The 17926-nt window shown below is 40.4% G+C and overlaps 1 protein-coding gene across 1 annotated transcript in view; it reads left to right on the plus strand.

The window, feature by feature from the left end:
* ssuh2.1 (ssu-2 homolog, tandem duplicate 1) overlaps positions 1 to 17926 on the plus strand; it is a 54330-nt gene that overhangs the window by 33920 nt on the left and 2484 nt on the right. The window contains exons 5-11 of the mRNA XM_038982791.1: positions 13286 to 13346; positions 13601 to 13725; positions 14089 to 14151; positions 14456 to 14565; positions 15096 to 15188; positions 16696 to 16801; positions 17280 to 17396. Of these exons, the coding sequence (XP_038838719.1) occupies positions 13286 to 13346; positions 13601 to 13725; positions 14089 to 14151; positions 14456 to 14565; positions 15096 to 15188; positions 16696 to 16801; positions 17280 to 17396 (675 nt within the window). The remainder of the gene's footprint in view (positions 1 to 13285; positions 13347 to 13600; positions 13726 to 14088; positions 14152 to 14455; positions 14566 to 15095; positions 15189 to 16695; positions 16802 to 17279; positions 17397 to 17926) is intronic.

The following is a 17926-nucleotide window of genomic DNA, read 5'->3' on the forward strand; positions in this document are numbered from 1 at the left end:
TCTGAGTGCTATGCATTTTGCTAGTATTTTTGCATCATAACATTGAAGGTAAAGGGGCCTCCAGGTTTTTAGATAGACTGGGTCTTTTATATTTGCCATCTGGGTCTTGTTTTAATAATAGAGAAATCAGACCTTCCTGCTGAGTACCTGACAGACTACCATTTCTATAGGAGTAGTTAAAACAATCTAACAATGGAGCTTTTAGTATATCAAAAATGCTTGATATACCTCTACCGGTATGCCATCAAGCCCTGGGGTTTTTCCAGACTGAAAGGATTTAATAACCTCAAAAAAGTACTTCCTCTGTACTTTGGCCTTGTTTTATATTATTTGGAAAGAATTCCTTACCGTAATCTTCATTCAGTGGGAGAGGATTAGACGGAAAATAGAACATCTGCCTAAAATAATTAGCTTCCTCTTTTAAAATATCATTCGGAGAATTATAGATGACTTCATCTTCAGTAAGGAGTTTCTGCAAATTATTTTTGTTTGCGTTCCTGTATTGGAGATTCAGGAAGAATTTTGTGCATTTTTCTCCATGTTCCATCCAGTTTGCTTTATTTTTGTAATAGATTTTTGTAGTCTTTTTGTTTTTCCTCTAACTTATTTTGTATCTCTGTAGTATCTTTTTTATTGCTATCTACCTGTACTATTAGTTCATGGATTTGTTAGTCTTGTCTCTTTAGCCAGAAACTGCTTTTTTATTATTGATGAATATTGAATGACCTCTGAAGGTACCATTAAAGGTATCCCAAACAATAAGAGTATATGCTGAACCTATATTATACTGGAAAAATTCAGTTATAAATGATTTTGTCTTAGTTAAAAATAAGTTGTCCTCCAGTAAACTTTGATTCAATTTCCAATATCCACGTCCACGTGGAAAATCTATAAGAGTTATGTGAATGGCAATTAGATGATGATCCGATCGCATTCTGTCTCCATTTAAAACTTTTTTAACCTTTGAAGCAAGATAGAAAGAGACAAGAAAGTAGTCAAGACGACTAGCTTGATTAAGTCTCCTCCATGTATATCTCACTAGGTCGGGGTTTTTTAGTCTCCAAATATCCACTATTTCTAATGTGTCCAGAATATTTGTGATTTCCTTAAGGGCACGCTGATGATAGTTTGTAGAGTGATTACCTTTACGGTCCATTGAGGTACTTAACACTGTGTTATAGTCTCCTACCATAATGATTTGATCATTTGTGGCCTGTAAGTTCAATAAATTGGTATAAATGTTTTTGAAGAAGTGTGGATCATCCTGATTTGGACCATATAAATTAATGAGCCAAATCTGTTTTTTGTCCACCTTCCTTCTAATCATTCCTGACTATTTGCACATTCAGATCAACATTTTTGTTAATTAATATCATCACACCTTTTGAGTTCCCTTGTCCATGACAGAAAATTATTTCACCACCACATTCCTTTTTCCACGTAACTTCATCTAAGGATGTAGAGTGAGTTTCCTGTAAACAGTATATGTTATATTCCTTTTCTTTTAGCCATGTAAAGACTGATCTTCTTTTTTAAATAATCTGCTAAACCATTACAATTATAACTGGCTATACTTATTTCACCCCTTACCATAACTAGATACTATTCTCAGTCTAAATTGACCATAATTAGTGCTTGTAAAGTTACTGCCGTCAGAGATATTATGAAGGTCAAAACTAGAGCTTTCAAATGTCTGATATTTAGAATCCAACAAATAGGTTCTTGCAATATTTGTTTCATTCCCTTGCCTGTTTGCCTGTGAGCCAATGCCACAGATGTTAGAAAATTGAGACAAGATATTGTGTGAATCTGAGTAGGTTGATATGTATGATATTGAATGTGATTTCGTGAGTGTGTACGGTGTCTGTATAAGAGTAAGACTATAATGTGTGCTGTCCAAATAAATAATAACTCTGCCAATTTGCATGGTTGTGTCACGCCCTGACCTTAGTTATCTTTGTTTTCTTTATTATTCGTTTTTTTCAGGGTGTGACAAGGGTGGTTTGTTTAGTTTTTGTATTGTCTAGGGGTTTTTGTATGTCTGGGGGGTTTTCTAGTCTAGGTGTTTATATCTCTATGGTTGCCTAGATTGGTTCTCAATCAGAGGCAGCTGTTTATCGTTGTCTCTGATTGGGGACCATATTTAGGTAGCCATATTCCTTGGGTAGTTTGTGGGTTGTTATTCTATGTTTAGTTGCCTGTTCTGCACTTCTCATATATGCTTCACGTTTTGTTGTTTTGTTTAGTTCTGTTCAGTGTTCTCTCTTTTATTAAAGAGTTATGTTCGCTTACCACGCTGCGCCTTGGTCTCCTCATTATGACGACCGTGACAGGTTGAGTGTCTATGTGTTTAACATGTAGTGCGTATAGCCTTATTATTCATGATGATAATTGTAATCCATATCGTGTCACCATCATAGTTGCATCATAATTACCTTTAACATAATTGAAAAACACATCCCAGCATTTCTATAGCAATTGACGTTTCACCTGATCATGAAAGACACCTTGCATTACTCTAGAGACGGCTTGGCAACGGTACAAATGTATTCCGTACATTATGTTATTATTCCCCAGTGCCCCTATTCTGATATCTTCCCCTTGCTTGTTGTAAACATATACAGTTGAAGTCGGAAGTTTACATATACCTTAGCCAAATACATTTAAACTTAGTTTTTACAATTCCTGACATTTAATCCTAGTAAAAATTCCCTGTCTTAGGTCAATTAGGATCCCCACTTTATTTTAAGAATGTGAAACTTCAGAATAATAGTAGAGATAATTATTTATTTCAGCTTTCATTTCTTTCATCACATTCCCAATAAGTTTACATACACACAATTAGTATTTGGTGTCTTTAAATTGTTTAATGTGGGTCAAACGTTTCAGGTAACCTTCAACATGCTTCCCACAATAAGTTGTGTGTATTTTGACCCATTCCTCCTGGCAGAGCTAGTGTAAGTGAGTCAGGTTTGTAAGCCTCCTTGCTCGCACACGCTTTTTCAGTTCTGCCCACAAATTTTCAATGGGATTGAGGTCAGGGATTTGTGATGGCCACTCCAATACCTTGACTTTGTTGTCCTTAAGCCATTTTGCCAGAACTTTGGAAGTTTTTTTGGTGTCATTGTCCATTTGGAAGACCCATTTTGCGACCAAGCTTTAACTTCCTGACTGATGTCTTGAGATGTTGCTTCAATATATCCACATAACGGTCCTCTCTCATGATGCCATCTATTTTGTGAAGTGCACCAGTCCCTCCTACAGAAATGCACCCCCACAACATGATGCTGCCACCCCCGTTCTTCACAGTTGGGATGGTGTTCTTCGGCTTGCAAGCCTCCCCCTTTTCCTCCAAACATAACGATGGTCATTATGGCCAAACTGTTTTATTTTTGTCTCATCAGACCAGAGGACATTTCTCCAAAAAGTACGATCTTTGTCTCCATGTACAGTTGCAAACCGTAGTCTGGCATTTTTATGGCAGTTTTGGAGCCGTGGCTTCTTCCTTGCCGAGCGGACTTTCAGGTTATGTCAATATAGAACTCATTTTACTGTGGATGTAGATACTGTTGAACCTGTTTCCTCCAGCATCTTTACAAGGTCCTTTGCTGTTGTTCTGGGATTGATTTGCACTTTTTGCACCAAAGTACGTTAATCTCTAGGAGACAGAACGCGTCTCCTTCCTGAGCGGTATGGCGGCTGCGTGGTCCCATGGTGTTTATGCTTGCGTACCATTGTTTGTACAGATGAACGTGGTACCTTCAGGCATTTGGAAATTTCTCACAAGGATGAACCAGACTTGTGGATGTCTACAATTTTTTTCTGAGATCTTGGCTGATTTCTTTTGATTTTCCCATGATGTCAAGCAAAGAGGCACTGATTTTGAAGGTAGGCCTTGAAATACATCCACAGGTACACCTCCAATTGACTCAACTGATGTCAATTAGCCTATCAGAAGCTTCTAAAGCCATGACATAATTTTCGGGAATTTTCCAAGCTGTTTAAATGCACAGTCAACTTATTGTATGTAAACTTCTGACCCACTGGAATTGTGATACAGTGAATTATAGGTGAAATAATCTGTCTGTAAATAATTGTTGGGAAAATGACTTGTGTCATGCACAAAGTAGATGTCCTAACCGACTTGCCAAAACTATAGTTCGTTAACAAGAAATTTGTGGAGTGGTTGAAAAACGAGTTTTAATGACTTCAACCTAAGTGTATGTAAACTTCCGACTTCAACTGTATAAACTTGTAGACAAATACATAAAAAAGATAGACAAATAGTAAACATATTAAATTATAAAACAGTTCTCAACAATAGAGTGAGAGAAGAGAGCGAGATCAGGTGTATGTTTAAGTCCGTATGTGTAAGCAAGCATGTAGTTGAGTACGTGTGTGTTCAGGTAGCCTAGTGGTTAGAGCGTTGGGTTAGTAACCAGCAGGTAGCCTAGTGGTTAGAGCGTTGGGTTAGTAACCAGCAGGTAGCCTAGTGGTTAGAGCGTTGGGTTAGTAACCAGCAGGTAGCCTAGTGGTTAGAGCGTTGGGTTAGTAACCAGCAGGTAGTCTAGTGGTTAGAGCGTTGGGTTAGTAACCAGCAGGTAGCCTAGTGGTTAGAGCGTTGGGTTAGTAACCAGCAGGTAGCCTAGTGGTTAGAGCGTTGGGTTAGTAACCAGCAGGTAGCCTAGTGGTTAGAGCGTTGGGTTAGTAACCAGCAGGTAGTCTAGTGGTTAGAGCGTTGGGTTAGTAACCAGCAGGTAGCCTAGTGGTTAGAGCGTTGGGTTAGTAACCAGCAGGTAGCCTAATGGTTAGAGCGTTGGGTTAGTAACCAGCAGGTAGCCTAGTGGTTAGAGCGTTGGGTTAGTAACCAGCAGGTAGCCTAGTGGTTAGAGCGTTGGACTAGTAACCAGCAGGTAGCCTAGTGGTTAGAGCGTTGAGCCAGTAACCAGCAGGTAGCCTAGTGGTTAGAGCGTTGGACCAGTAACCAGCAGGTAGCCTAGTGGTTAGAGCGTTGAGCCAGTAACCAGCAGGTAGCCTAGTGGTTAGAGAGTTGGGCCAGTAACCAGCAGGTAGCCTAGTGGTTAGAGCGTTGAGCCAGTAACCAGCAGGTAGCCTAGTGGTTAGAGCGTTGGGCCAGTAACCAGCAGGTAGCCTAGTGGTTAGAGCGTTGGGCCAGGAACCAGCAGGTAGCCTAGTGGTTAGAGCGTTGGACTAGTAACCAGCAGGTAGCCTAGTGGTTAGAGCGTTGGGCCAGTAACCAGCAGGTAGCCTAGTGGTTAGAGCGTTGAGCCAGTAACCAGCAGGTAGCCTAGTGGTTAGAGCGTTGAGCCAGTAACCAGCAGGTAGCCTAGTGGTTAGAGCGTTGAGCCAGTAACCAGCAGGTAGCCTAGTGGTTAGAGCGTTGGGCCAGTAACCAGCAGGTAGCCTAGTGGTTAGAGCGTTGGACTAGTAATTGAAAGGTTGCAAGATTGAATCCCCGAGCTGACAAGGTAAAAATCTGTCGTTCTGCCCCTGAACAAGGCAGTTAACTTTTACTGCCTCAGAAACCCGGATCCGGGATCACCCCCCACCCCCCCACACTGATTAGCATCACTAGCATAGCGTCACATTTAAATAGTAGCATCTAAATATCATTAAATCACAAGTCCAAGACACCAAATGAAAGATACAGATCTTGTGAATAAAGTCACCATTTCAGATTTTTAAAATGTTTTACAGGGAAGACAAAATATGTAAATCTATTAGCTAACCATGTTAGCAAAAGACACCCTTTTTCTTTGTCCACCATTTTTTCTCAACACCAGTAGCTATCACCAATTCGGCTAAACTAAGATATTGATAGCCACTAACCAAGAAAAAAACTCATCAGATGACAGTCTGATAACATATTTATGGTATAGGATAGGTTTTGTTAGAAAAATGTGCATATTTCAGGTATAAATCATAGTTTGCCATTGCAGCCACCATCACAAATCTCACCAAAGCGACTAGAATTACTACAGAGAGCAACGTGTATGACCAATTTACTCATCATAAAACATTTCATAAAAATAGACAAAGCATAGCAATGGAAAGACACAGATCTTGTGATTTCAGACAATATTTCAGATTTTCTAAGCGTTTTACAGCGAAAACACAATAAATCGATAAGTTAGCATACCACATGTGCAAACGTCACCCCAGCATGAATTCAAGCCAAAGGGAGCGATATCGTTATCATCGCCAAAAGATATAAATTTTTTCACTAACCTTTTCAGAATTCTTCCGATGACACTCCTGTAACATCATATTACAACATACATATATTGTTTGTTCGAAAATGTGCATATTTAGCCATAAAAAACCGTGGTTATACAATGAAAATAGTAGCAAATCAAGCCTCAACATGTCGGACGCCATCTTTCATAGTGATCTAGTTTAATCGAAAGCTAATCATATACTTGACTAAAAAATACAGGGTTGACAGGAATCGAAAGACAAATTAGTTCTTAATGCAATCGCTGATTTACATTTCTAAAATTATCCTTACTGTGCAATACAGGGTTCGCCAAGCGAAGCTATAGCAAACAAAATGGCGGAATATGCGTTTAAAATATTTCGACAGAACAACGATTTATCATATTAAATATTTCTTACTATGAGGTGATTTTCCATCAGATTCTTGGGCAATGTATCCTTTCTTGGGTCTAATCTTCTTTTGGTCGAAAGATGTCCTCTGTCCGTCGAAATGCCCACTAACGTTCGACCGGGACCCCGAAACGTGCCCAAAGCTTCAAAGAGCATCACATAGAAATTCCTCAAAATCGCACTAAACGGATATAAATTGCTATAAAACGGTTTAAATTAACTACGTTATGATGTTTCTAACTCCTATATCGAATTAAATTACAGACGGATACATTTCACGTTGATAACCGAGCCTTTGAAAATGGCATCCCGAGGTCCTCTTCTGCGTAATGGCCAGAGTCGAAAGGGGGGCTACCCTCACTCCTTGGCCTTTTATAACCTCTGAGAGCTACGCAGAAAGCCCATTCCACTTCTCATTGGTTACTGACATCCAGGGGAAGGCGGGTGCAGTTCATGTCGTTCCATAGGATACACACAGACCTTAAAAACTGATCTGAAACCAGAGCTTCGCTCTCAGACCTTCGCACTATCTGTCATGGATTTCGCTGTAGAAAGAGTTCTGGGTCACCCACAGACATAATTCCAACGTTTTATGAAACTAGAGAGTGTTTTCTATCCAATAGAATTTATAATATGCATATTGTACGAGCAAGAATTGAGCACGAGGCAGTTTAATTTGGCGACACCCAGAAAAAATAAATGCTAACTGCTCCCCCTATTGACAAAAGGTTAACCCACTGTTCCTAGACTGTCATTGAAAATAAGAATTTGTTCTTAACTGACTTGCCTAGTTAAATAATAAATAACCACTTCATAATGTTCAGATATTTTTACAGTTCCCATACTTTCTTTTTTTCGTAACCTGAAGTCCCTGTAGAATTTAGCACAGCCACGGTGTTATGGAGCTGTCTCGGAATAGCTGTCCATCTATAAAGAGTTTGTCCACAATGAGAAAGGCACGCTTGCCCTTCTCCCTTTGTTGCCTTTGTACCGGACACAGTCTCTTACGACGTTCGTTTATCTCCCTTGGAAATTGGTCATTGAGACTGAATTTGGACCCTTTAAGCTCCCTTCCCCTGCTGTTGATCAGCTCCTTTTGTTGGTAGTGTTCAAACTTTGCCATGATCGGTCTGGGACCCTTGGTCTTGTTGCTCCAAGTCTGTGTACTCGGTGGAAAGCCACCTAGTCTACAGTCTCTATAGGAAGTTTCAAGGCGGTTTGCATGAATTCTCTGATTATTGGAATTCTCTGATTATCTGGATTATTGGATGCGTCCAAAAAAAAATGATTTTCGACTTGCTATGACTTTGTATGTCTAGTAGCGTCTCCTTCATCACACTGTTTTCCCTGAGTAGACAATCCATGTTGGAATCGTGGATTTGACCTTGGCTGTGAGTGCCTTGTTTTCTCTTTGGAGCATCAGAATTTAACTCTGGCTGAACTCCAAACTCCCCCTCAGCCCTGCTACCTCCTCACACAACTTTTCCAGTGTTGCTGGATTCCAGCCAGAGCACTAGCCTCTACTTCAACCGTAAGTAAATCGTCGGTGTCTGTAGATGAATCTTTTTTTTCTTTTCTCTCGGGTTAAAGTTATTTTGTGAGGTAGTCGGATCTTTCCATGACGGAGTATGTTACTCCATAGCGTAAAGCTGTTGGTACTCGTCAATTTCCCTCAGGATCTCCTTAGTATCCAGGTTGGCTCTTTACTGCAACCAGTTGTTTTACGAAAAGATAACAATGAGTCTTTCCCATGACGACGACAGGTGTCTGTAGTACAGCCAGGTAGCACTCGCGGAATCCACGCAAAAAAATTGAACACAAACTTGCAGTCTCAGCCGTAAAGGCTAACCGCGTCATGGAATCCTTAGCAACAAAACTTTATTTCTGATTACAATTAAATGTTTTTTTATAAACAACAAACCGAGTGTAGACAGTAAAATGTTCTGTTGGGCGATCTGATGACGTATCTGATAATGTATTTTTCTCTTATGATACGTCTTGTTGGTAGTGTCTCTAATGATACCTCTAGTTGGCAGTATCTCTAATGATACCTCTTGTTGGCAGTATCTCTAATGAAACCTCTAGTTGGTAGTATCTCTTATGAAACCTCTAGTTGGTAGTGTCTCTAATGAAACCTCTAGTTGGTAGTGTCTCTAATGAAACCTCTTCTTGGTAGTGTCTCTAATGATACCTCTAGTTGGCAGTATCTCTAATGATACCTCTTGTTGGCAGTATCTCTAATGAAACCTCTAGTTGGTAGTATCTCTTATGAAACCTCTAGTTGGTACTGTCTCTAATGAAACCTCTAGTTGGCAGTATCTCTAATGAAACCTCTTGTTGGTACTGTCTCTAATGAAACCTCTAGTTGGTACTGTCTCTAATGAAACCTCTAGTTGGCAGTATCTCTAATGAAACCTCTAGTTGGTAGTGTCTCTAATGAAACCTCTAGTTGGTACTGTCTCTAATGAAACCTCTAGTTGTCAGTATCTCTAATGAAACCTCTAGTTGGCAGTATCTCTAATGAAACCTCTAGTTGGTAGTGTCTCTAATGAAACCTCTAGTTGGTAGTATCTCTAATGAAACCTTTTGTTGGTAGTATCTCTTATGAAACCTCTAGTTGGTAGTATCTCTTATGAAACCTCTAGTTGGCAGTATCTCTTATGAAACCTCTTGTTGGCAGTATCTCCTATGAAACCTCTAGTTGGCAGTATCTCTTATGAAACCTCTAGTTGGAAGTATCTCTTATGAAACCTATTGTTGGCATTATCTCTTATGAAACCTATTGTTGGCAGTATCTCTTATGAAACCTCTAGTTGGTAGTGTCTCTTATGAAACCTCTAGTTGGTAGTATCTCTTATGAAACCTCTAGTTGGTAGTGTCTCTTATGAAACCTCTAGTTGGTAGTATCTCTTATGAAACCTCTAGTTGGTAGTATCTCTAATGAAACCTCTAGTTGGTAGTGTCTCTTATGAAACCTCTAGTTGGTAGTATCTCTTATGAAACCTCTAGTTGGTAGTATCTCTTATGAAACCTCTAGTTGGTAGTGTCTCTTATGAAACCTCTTGTTTGTAGTGTCTCTTATGAAACCTCTAGTTGGTAGTATCTCTTATGAAACCTCTTGTTTGTAGTGTCTCTTATGAAACCTCTTGTTTGTAGTGTCTCTTATGAAACCTCTTGTTGGTAATATCTCTTATGAAACCTCTTGTTGGTAGTGTCTCTTATGAAACCTCTTGTTTGTAGTGTCTCTTATGAAACCTCTTGTTTGTAGTGTCTCTTATGAAACCTCTAGTTGGTAGTATCTCTTATGAAACCTCTTGTTTGTAGTGTCTCTTATGAAACCTCTTGTTTGTAGTGTCTCTTATGAAACCTCTTGTTGGTAATATCTCTTATGAAACCTCTTGTTGGTAGTGTCTCTTATGAAACCTCTAGTTGGTAGTATCTCTTATGAAAACTCTTGTAGGTAGTATCTCTTATGAAACCTCTTGTTTGTAGTGTCTCTTATGATACCTCTTGTTTGTAGTGTCTCTTATGAAACCTCTTGTTGGTAGTATCTCTTATGAAACCTCTAGTTGGTAGTGTCTCTTATGAAACCTCTAGTTGGTATCTCTTATGAAACCTCTTGTTTGTAGTATCTCTTATGAAACCTCTAGTTGGTAGTATCTCTTATGATACCTCTAGTTGGTATCTTATGAAACCTCTAGTTGGTATCTCTTATGAAACCTCTTGTAGGTAGTATCTCTTATGAAACCTCTTGTTTGTAGTGTCTCTTATGAAACATCTTGTTTGTAGTGTCTCTTATGAAACCTCTTGTTGGTAGTGTCTCTTATGAAACCTCTAGTTGGTATCTCTTATGAAACCTCTTGTTTGTAGTGTCTCTTATGATACCTCTTGTTTGTAGCGTCTCTTATGAAAACTCTTGTTGGTAGTATCTCTTATGAAAACTCTAGTTGGTAGTATCTCTTATGATACCTCTAGTTGGTAGTATCTCTTATGAAACCTCTAGTTGGTATCTTATGAAACCTCTAGTTGGTATCTTATGAAACCTCTAGTTGGTAGTATCTCTAATGAAACCTCTAGTTGGTAGTATCTCTAATGATACCTCTTGTAGGTAGTATCTCTAATGAAACCTCTAGTTGGTAGTATCTCTAATGATACCTCTTGTAGGTAGTATCTCTTATGAAACCTCTTGTTTGTAGTGTCTCTTATGAAACCTCTAGTTGGTAGTATCACTTATGAAACCTCTTGTAGGTATTATCTCTAATGAAACCTCTTGTTGGTAGTATCTCTTATGAAACCTCTAGTTGGTAATATCTCTTATGAAACCTCTAGTTGGTAGTATCTCTAATGAAACCTCTTGGTAGTATCTCTTATGAAACCTATTGTTGGCAGTATCTCTAATGAAACCTCTAGTTGGTAGTATCTCTAATGAAACCTCTTGTTGGTAGTATCTCTTATGAAACCTCTAGTTGGTAGTATCTCTTATGAAACCTCTAGTTGGCAGTATCTCTTATGAAACCTCTTGTTGGCAGTATCTCTTATGAAACCTCTAGTTGGCAGTATCTCTTATGAAACCTCTAGTTGGAAGTATCTCTTATGAAACCTATTGTTGGCAGTATCTCTTATGAAACCTATTGTTGGCAGTATCTCTTATGAAACCTCTAGTTGGTAGTGTCTCTTATGAAACCTCTAGTTGGTAGTATCTCTTATGAAACCTCTAGTTGGTAGTGTCTCTTATGAAACCTCTAGTTGGTAGTATCTCTTATGAAACCTCTAGTTGGTAGTATCTCTAATGAAACCTCTAGTTGGTAGTGTCTCTTATGAAACCTCTAGTTGGTAGTATCTCTTATGAAACCTCTAGTTAGTATTGTCTCTTATGAAACCTCTTGTTGGTAATATCTCTTATGAAACCTCTTGTTGGTAGTGTCTCTTATGAAACCTCTAGTTGGTAGTATCTCTTATGAAACCTCTTGTAGGTAGTATCTCTTATGAAACCTCTTGTTGGTAGTATCTCTTATGAAACCTCTAGTTGGTATCTCTTATGAAACCTCTTGTTGGTAGTATCTCTAATGAAACCTCTAGTTGGTAGTGTCTCTTATGAAACCTCTAGTTGGTAGTATCTCTTATGAAACCTCTAGTTAGTATTGTCTCTTATGAAACCTCTTGTTGGTAATATCTCTTATGAAACCTCTTGTTGGTAGTGTCTCTTATGAAACCTCTAGTTGGTAGTATCTCTTATGAAACCTCTTGTAGGTAGTATCTCTTATGAAACCTCTTGTTTGTAGTGTCTCTTATGATACCTATTGTTTGTAGTGTCTCTTATGAAACCTCTTGTTGGTAGTATCTCTTATGAAACCTCTAGTTGGTATCTCTTATGAAACCTCTTGTTTGTAGTATCTCTTATGAAACCTCTAGTTGGTAGTATCTCTTATGATACCTCTAGTTGGTATCTTATGAAACCTCTAGTTGGTAGTATCTCTTATGAAACCTCTAGTTGGTAGTATCTCTTATGAAACCTCTAGTTGGTAGTATCTCTAATGAAACCTCTAGTTGGTATCTCTTATGAAACCTCTTGTTGGTAGTATTTCTTATGAAACCTCTAGTTGGTAGTATCTCTTATGAAACCTCTAGTTGGTAGTGTCTCTTATGAAACCTCTAGTTGGTAGTATATCTTATGAAACCTCTAGTTGGTAGTATCTCTTATGAAACCTCTAGTTGGTATTGTCTCTTATGAAACCTCTTGTTTGTAGTGTCTCTTATGAAACCTCTTGTTTGTAGTGTCTCTTATGAAACCTCTAGTTGGTAGTGTCTCTTATGAAACCTCTTGTAGGTAGTATCTCTTATGAAACCTCTTGTTTGTAGTGTCTCTTATGAAACCTCTTGTTTGTAGTGTCTCTTATGAAACCTCTTGTTGGTAGTGTCTCTTATGAAACCTCTAGTTGGTATCTCTTATGAAACCTCTTGTTTGTAGTGTCTCTTATGATACCTCTTGTTTGTAGCGTCTCTTATGAAAACTCTTGTTGGTAGTATCTCTTATGAAAACTCTAGTTGGTAGTATCTCTTATGATACCTCTAGTTGGTAGTATCTCTTATGAAACCTCTAGTTGGTATCTTATGAAACCTCTAGTTGGTATCTTATGAAACCTCTAGTTGGTAGTATCTCTAATGAAACCTCTAGTTGGTAGTATCTCTAATGATACCTCTTGTAGGTAGTATCTCTTATGAAACCTCTAGTTGGTAGTATCTCTTATGAAACCTCTTTTTGGTAGTATCTCTAATGAAACCTCTAGTTGGTAGTGTCTCTTATGAAACCACTTGTTTGTAGTGTCTCTTATGAAACCTCTTGTAGGTAGTATCTCTTATGATACCTCTAGTTGGTAGTGTCTCTTATGAAACCTCTTGTTGGTATTGTCTCTTATGACACCTCTTGTTGGTAGTGTCTCTTATGAAACCTCTAGTTGGTAGTGTCTCTTATGAAACCTCTTGTAGGTAGTGTCTCTTATGAATCCTCTTGTTGGTAATATCTCTTATGAAACCTCTAGTTGGTAGTATCTCTTATGAAACCTCTAGTTGGTAGTATCTCTTATGATACCTCTAGTTGGTAGTATCTCTAATGAAACCTCTAGTTGGCAGTATCTCTAATGATACCTCTTGTTGGCAGTATCGTTTGGAGACATATACTGAGTCCAGATCCAGTGCCTGGGAGATGGAGCCATTTACTGGTAATTTCATACTGTCTCAGGACAGCTTTTTGTCTGTTTCAAATAACTAGACAAGGTGTTTTGTCACAAACGGACATATTTGCTGTCAGTTACAAAATACACACGTATCTGAGAAGTTCCAGTTTGTACCCATACAGTACGTGTTTGGCATCTATTGTATGGCACAACAACTCATGACAACAGAGTTGCTTTAACTAGAGCAGATGTGCACCTAGGCGAGGTATCCCATGGCGTTTCTTCCTCCGATCTCCCAGGCCAGGTGGTAGATGGACCTCAGTACGGGATGAGCCCCCCTCCGTGGGACGTCCCGGTGCAACAGCCACAGAGATACATCGATGTGATCCTGAAAGTGCGTGTCCCTCACTCCTCCTTTGTAAAGGTATGTCTACGTTATTACCTCCTGAAAGGAAAGAGTCCTGCGTCCTACACATCAACTCTGCTTTTTAGTAATGACATCAACTCTGCTTTTCAGTAATGACATGAACTGCTTTTTAGTAATGACATCAACTCTGCTTTTTAGTAAAATATACATCAACTCTGCTTTTTAGTAATTTATCCATTTCTCCAAGTCCAAAATTATGTTGTAAAGGTTGTGTGACACGTGTGTGTGTGGTGTGTGTGTGTGTGTGTGTGTGTGTGTGTGTGTGTGTGTGTGTGTGTGTGTGTGTGTGTGTGTGTGTGTGTGTGTGTGTGTGTGTGTGTGTGTGTGTTCCGCTCCTCACTACTGCTGTGGTTGTTTCAGACGTGTCACCGGTGCCATGGCTGTGGTAGGACGCGCTGCACACACTGTGCAGGGAGGGGAAATGTAAGTAGCAACTCCTCCCTCCTTATTTTCTCTCTCGCTTCTCTTCAGACATTTTAGTCAAGGAGACCCAGGATGTTTTCCCCTGAGCAACGCGACCTGACCAGCAAGTTATAGGGGTGGTTTTCCGTACATAAATTAAAGCCTATCCCGACTAAAAAGCCTCAATGCAGATTCTCTCAATGTCCGAGAATCACCCCGTAGGTTATACCTGCCAGGGTGCAGAGTTGTTTTTGGTCTGGACACGTTGTCAGGGAAACCCCTTGGCCCTGTTTCAGAGGTATTAATAGACTGTCCCCTGTTTCAGAGGCGATGTCCGTTCTGCCACGGACATGGGCGCAGGACAACAGGACATGGACGTAACAACAGGGCCGGCAACAACAGATGTTCCAGCTGCCAGGGGAGGGGAAGGAAGAGGTGCAGGACACCTACATTTACAGTATATTTTACATTGAGCAAGAAGCTCTTATCCCGAGCGACGTACAGTTAGTGTATTCATCTTGGAGATAGCTAGGTGAAACAGCCACATATCACATTCATATGAAGTACATTTCTCTTCAATAGAGTAGCTCTGTGTAGTCTGTGCTAGTTCCACCATTGCAGTGCCAGGACAGAGAAGAGCTTCCTTATCACTATGCTATATTCACAATCTCTCTGTTCATGATATCAAAAACTAGTTAAGATAATGTCTTCCCCGCAACGAGGCATTAGCTGGAAATGTAATGTTATTTTATTTAATGTTAAGTTAAAGGTCAGCACCAGTATATGAGATGTAACTTGTATTGTATCAATAATGATTAAGGGATTTATTTAGTGATTGTTTGATTATATCTACTTGAGTTTTGATGATTTAAAACTCTCCTTTGTTCCAGTTTTCTCCTCCAGATGTACTTTCTGTTGATTGGTTGATTGGTTGGCTAATTGTTTTATTAATGTCTCTCCTCTAGATGCACGTTCTGCCATGGACACGGACACAAGACCTGCCCCACCTGCCAGGGCAACAGAAACCTGATGCACTTCATTCAGCTCACCATCACATGGTACTGAACTGGGCCCGGTTTCCCCAATGGAACCTAAGCCTACAAGTGTTTTTAACAATGCGTCGGTCCTTTAAAAACAAAATACATTAATGCACGATGGCGCAGGATGGCGCACCATCATGCATACATTTATTTTGTCCCCCCACACCAAACGCGATCACAACACGCAGGTTAAAATATCAAAACAAACTCTGAACCAATTACATTAATTTGGGGACAGGTCGAAAAGCATTAAACATTTATGGCAATTTAGCTAGCTAGCTTGTATTTGCTAGCTAATTTGTCCTATCTAGCTAGCTTGCTGTTGCTAGCTAATTTGTCCTGGGATATAAACATTGAGTTGTTATTTAACCTGAAATCCACAAGGTCCTCTACTCCGACAATTAATCCACACATAAAACGGTCAACCGTATCGTTTCTAGTCATCTCTCCTCCTTCCAGGCTTCTATTTTAGCCCTTGGAAACGCAGACACTCGTTTGCGCACGCGAGCAGTGTGGGTGCAATAATTGAATAATATATATTTCTAAATTTATTTTGCAACGCTCGCGCACGCGACGCGAATTGGTGTAGTCAGGGTATTACGATGATCTTAACACCACAAAGGTTCTGTGAAACGACGCCCAGATCTATCTGGAGATCCACTACATTCAGCTCACTGCCACCTGGTTCTGGACTAGACTAGACTAGACTGGACTGGACTGGACTGGACTGAACTGGACTGGACTGGACTGGACTGGACTGGACTGGACTGAACTGGACTGGACTGGACTGGACTGAGCTGTTTAAAAGCAGGGTTGGGAAACTCCAGTGTTCAGGGGCTTGATTGGTGACACACTATTACCCCAGCTGATACACGCCTGACTCCAGTAATCAACTAATCATCGTCTCCAGTTTACAATACAATTACTTTAGTTATGACAGTCTTGTCAATAGGTCGCTTTAGGCAAGTCCAAGACTAGACTCACTTTCTGTGTACAGAACAGAAGAGTCGTAATACAAGCTGAACAAACAGTTCATGTTATTGTCCTGCTGAACTGAACAGAAGAGTCATATTACAAGCTGAACAAACAGTTCATGTTATTATCCTGCTGTTGTCCTGCTGGCCTGAACAGAAGAGTCATATTACAAGCTGAACAAACAGTTCATGTTATTGTCCTGCTGTTGTCCTGCTGAACTGAACAGAAGAGTCATATTACAAGCTGAACAAACAGTTCATGTTATTGTCCTGCTGAACAGTATTTGTGTAACCTGTAATATTGCGTAACCTCTTAAGTCAACAGAAGCAGTGATTCCCCTAGGATTTATTTCAGCAGTGGCGGCAATGGATTAGCGCAATTACATGCTAGCTATTCCCATAGACTTCCAGTCATTGAGCCAACTACTATCCAGCGTCTCAGGAAAAAATATAGAAACAAATGATTCCATCATATTACATCATGGCAGCTGGTAAATTAATATAGGGGAAACACTGAAACAGAAGCATTCTGTTGCTCCTTTATCCTGCAGGAAGAACCACGTGTTTGAGTTCGTACCGGACCGGCTACCTGAGTTCCCTCTTAAGAAGTTTGAGAAGGTGTCTGGGGACGCGTTCTTCATTGATGAAAGTATCCTGGTAAAGATCTATTTTATTTTCCCGAGTAGGGTGCTGTAAAAATGTGTTAACCTGATCCCAGATCTGTATGTGACCATGATAGAGAGAGAGGTTGGCTAGAACTCCTATCAGGCTACATGTCTGTCACTGTGGTGTTATGTTATCATACTCCTCCCGGGTGGCGCAGTGGTCTAGGGCACTGCATCGCAGTGCTAGCTGCGCCACCAGAGTCTCTGGGTTCGCGCCCAGGCTGGGCTGGGTTCGCGCCCAGGCTCTGTCGCAGCCGGCCGCAACCGGGAGGTCCGTGGGGCGACGCACAATTGGCATAGCGTCGTCCGGGTTAGGGAGGGTTTGGCCGGTAGGGATATCCTTGTCTCAGTATGTAAAAAATGTAATAAAATCTATGCACTCTACTGTAAGTCGCTCTGGATAAGAGCGTCTGCTAAATGACTAAAATGTAAATGTAATACTCTAACCTTACCGGGCCCATTCCCACCAGGTGTACCCCATCGTGGGTTTCCCTGACCAGGAGATCTGTGATGCCTCCAGGAAGGCGTCTCAGGAACACCACAGCAAGTTCTCACCACAGCAAGTTCCCTGTCGCATCCTACAACAGGTGAGTTATCTCTGGGCCTATAGCTGGTGTCCTGGTCCAATACCCATCAAACAACAGGTGAGTTATCTCTGGGCCTATAGCTGGTGTCCTGGTCCAATACTCATCCTACAACAGGTGAGTTATCTCTGAGCCTATAGCTGGTGTCCTCGTCCAATACTCATCCTACAACAGGTGAGTTATCTCTGGGCCTATAGCTGGTGTCCTGGTCCAATACTCATCCTACAACAGGTGAGTTATCTCTGGGCCTATAGCTGGTGTCCTGGTCCAATACTCATCCTACAACAGGTGAGTTATCTCTGGGCCTATAGCTGGTGTCCTGGTCCAATACTCATCCTACAACAGGTGAGTTATCTCTGAGCCTATAGCTGGTGTCCTCGTCCAATACTCATCCTACAACAGGTGAGTTATCTCTGGGCCTATAGCTGGTGTCCTGGTCCAATACTCATCCTACAACAGGTGAGTTATCTCTGGGCCTATAGCTGGTGTCCTGGTCCAATACTCATCCTACAACAGGTGAGTTATCTCTGGGC

The sequence above is a fragment of the Salvelinus namaycush genome, unplaced genomic scaffold (genome assembly GCF_016432855.1).
Source record: "Salvelinus namaycush isolate Seneca unplaced genomic scaffold, SaNama_1.0 Scaffold13, whole genome shotgun sequence".
NCBI classification, from domain to species: domain Eukaryota; kingdom Metazoa; phylum Chordata; class Actinopteri; order Salmoniformes; family Salmonidae; genus Salvelinus; species Salvelinus namaycush.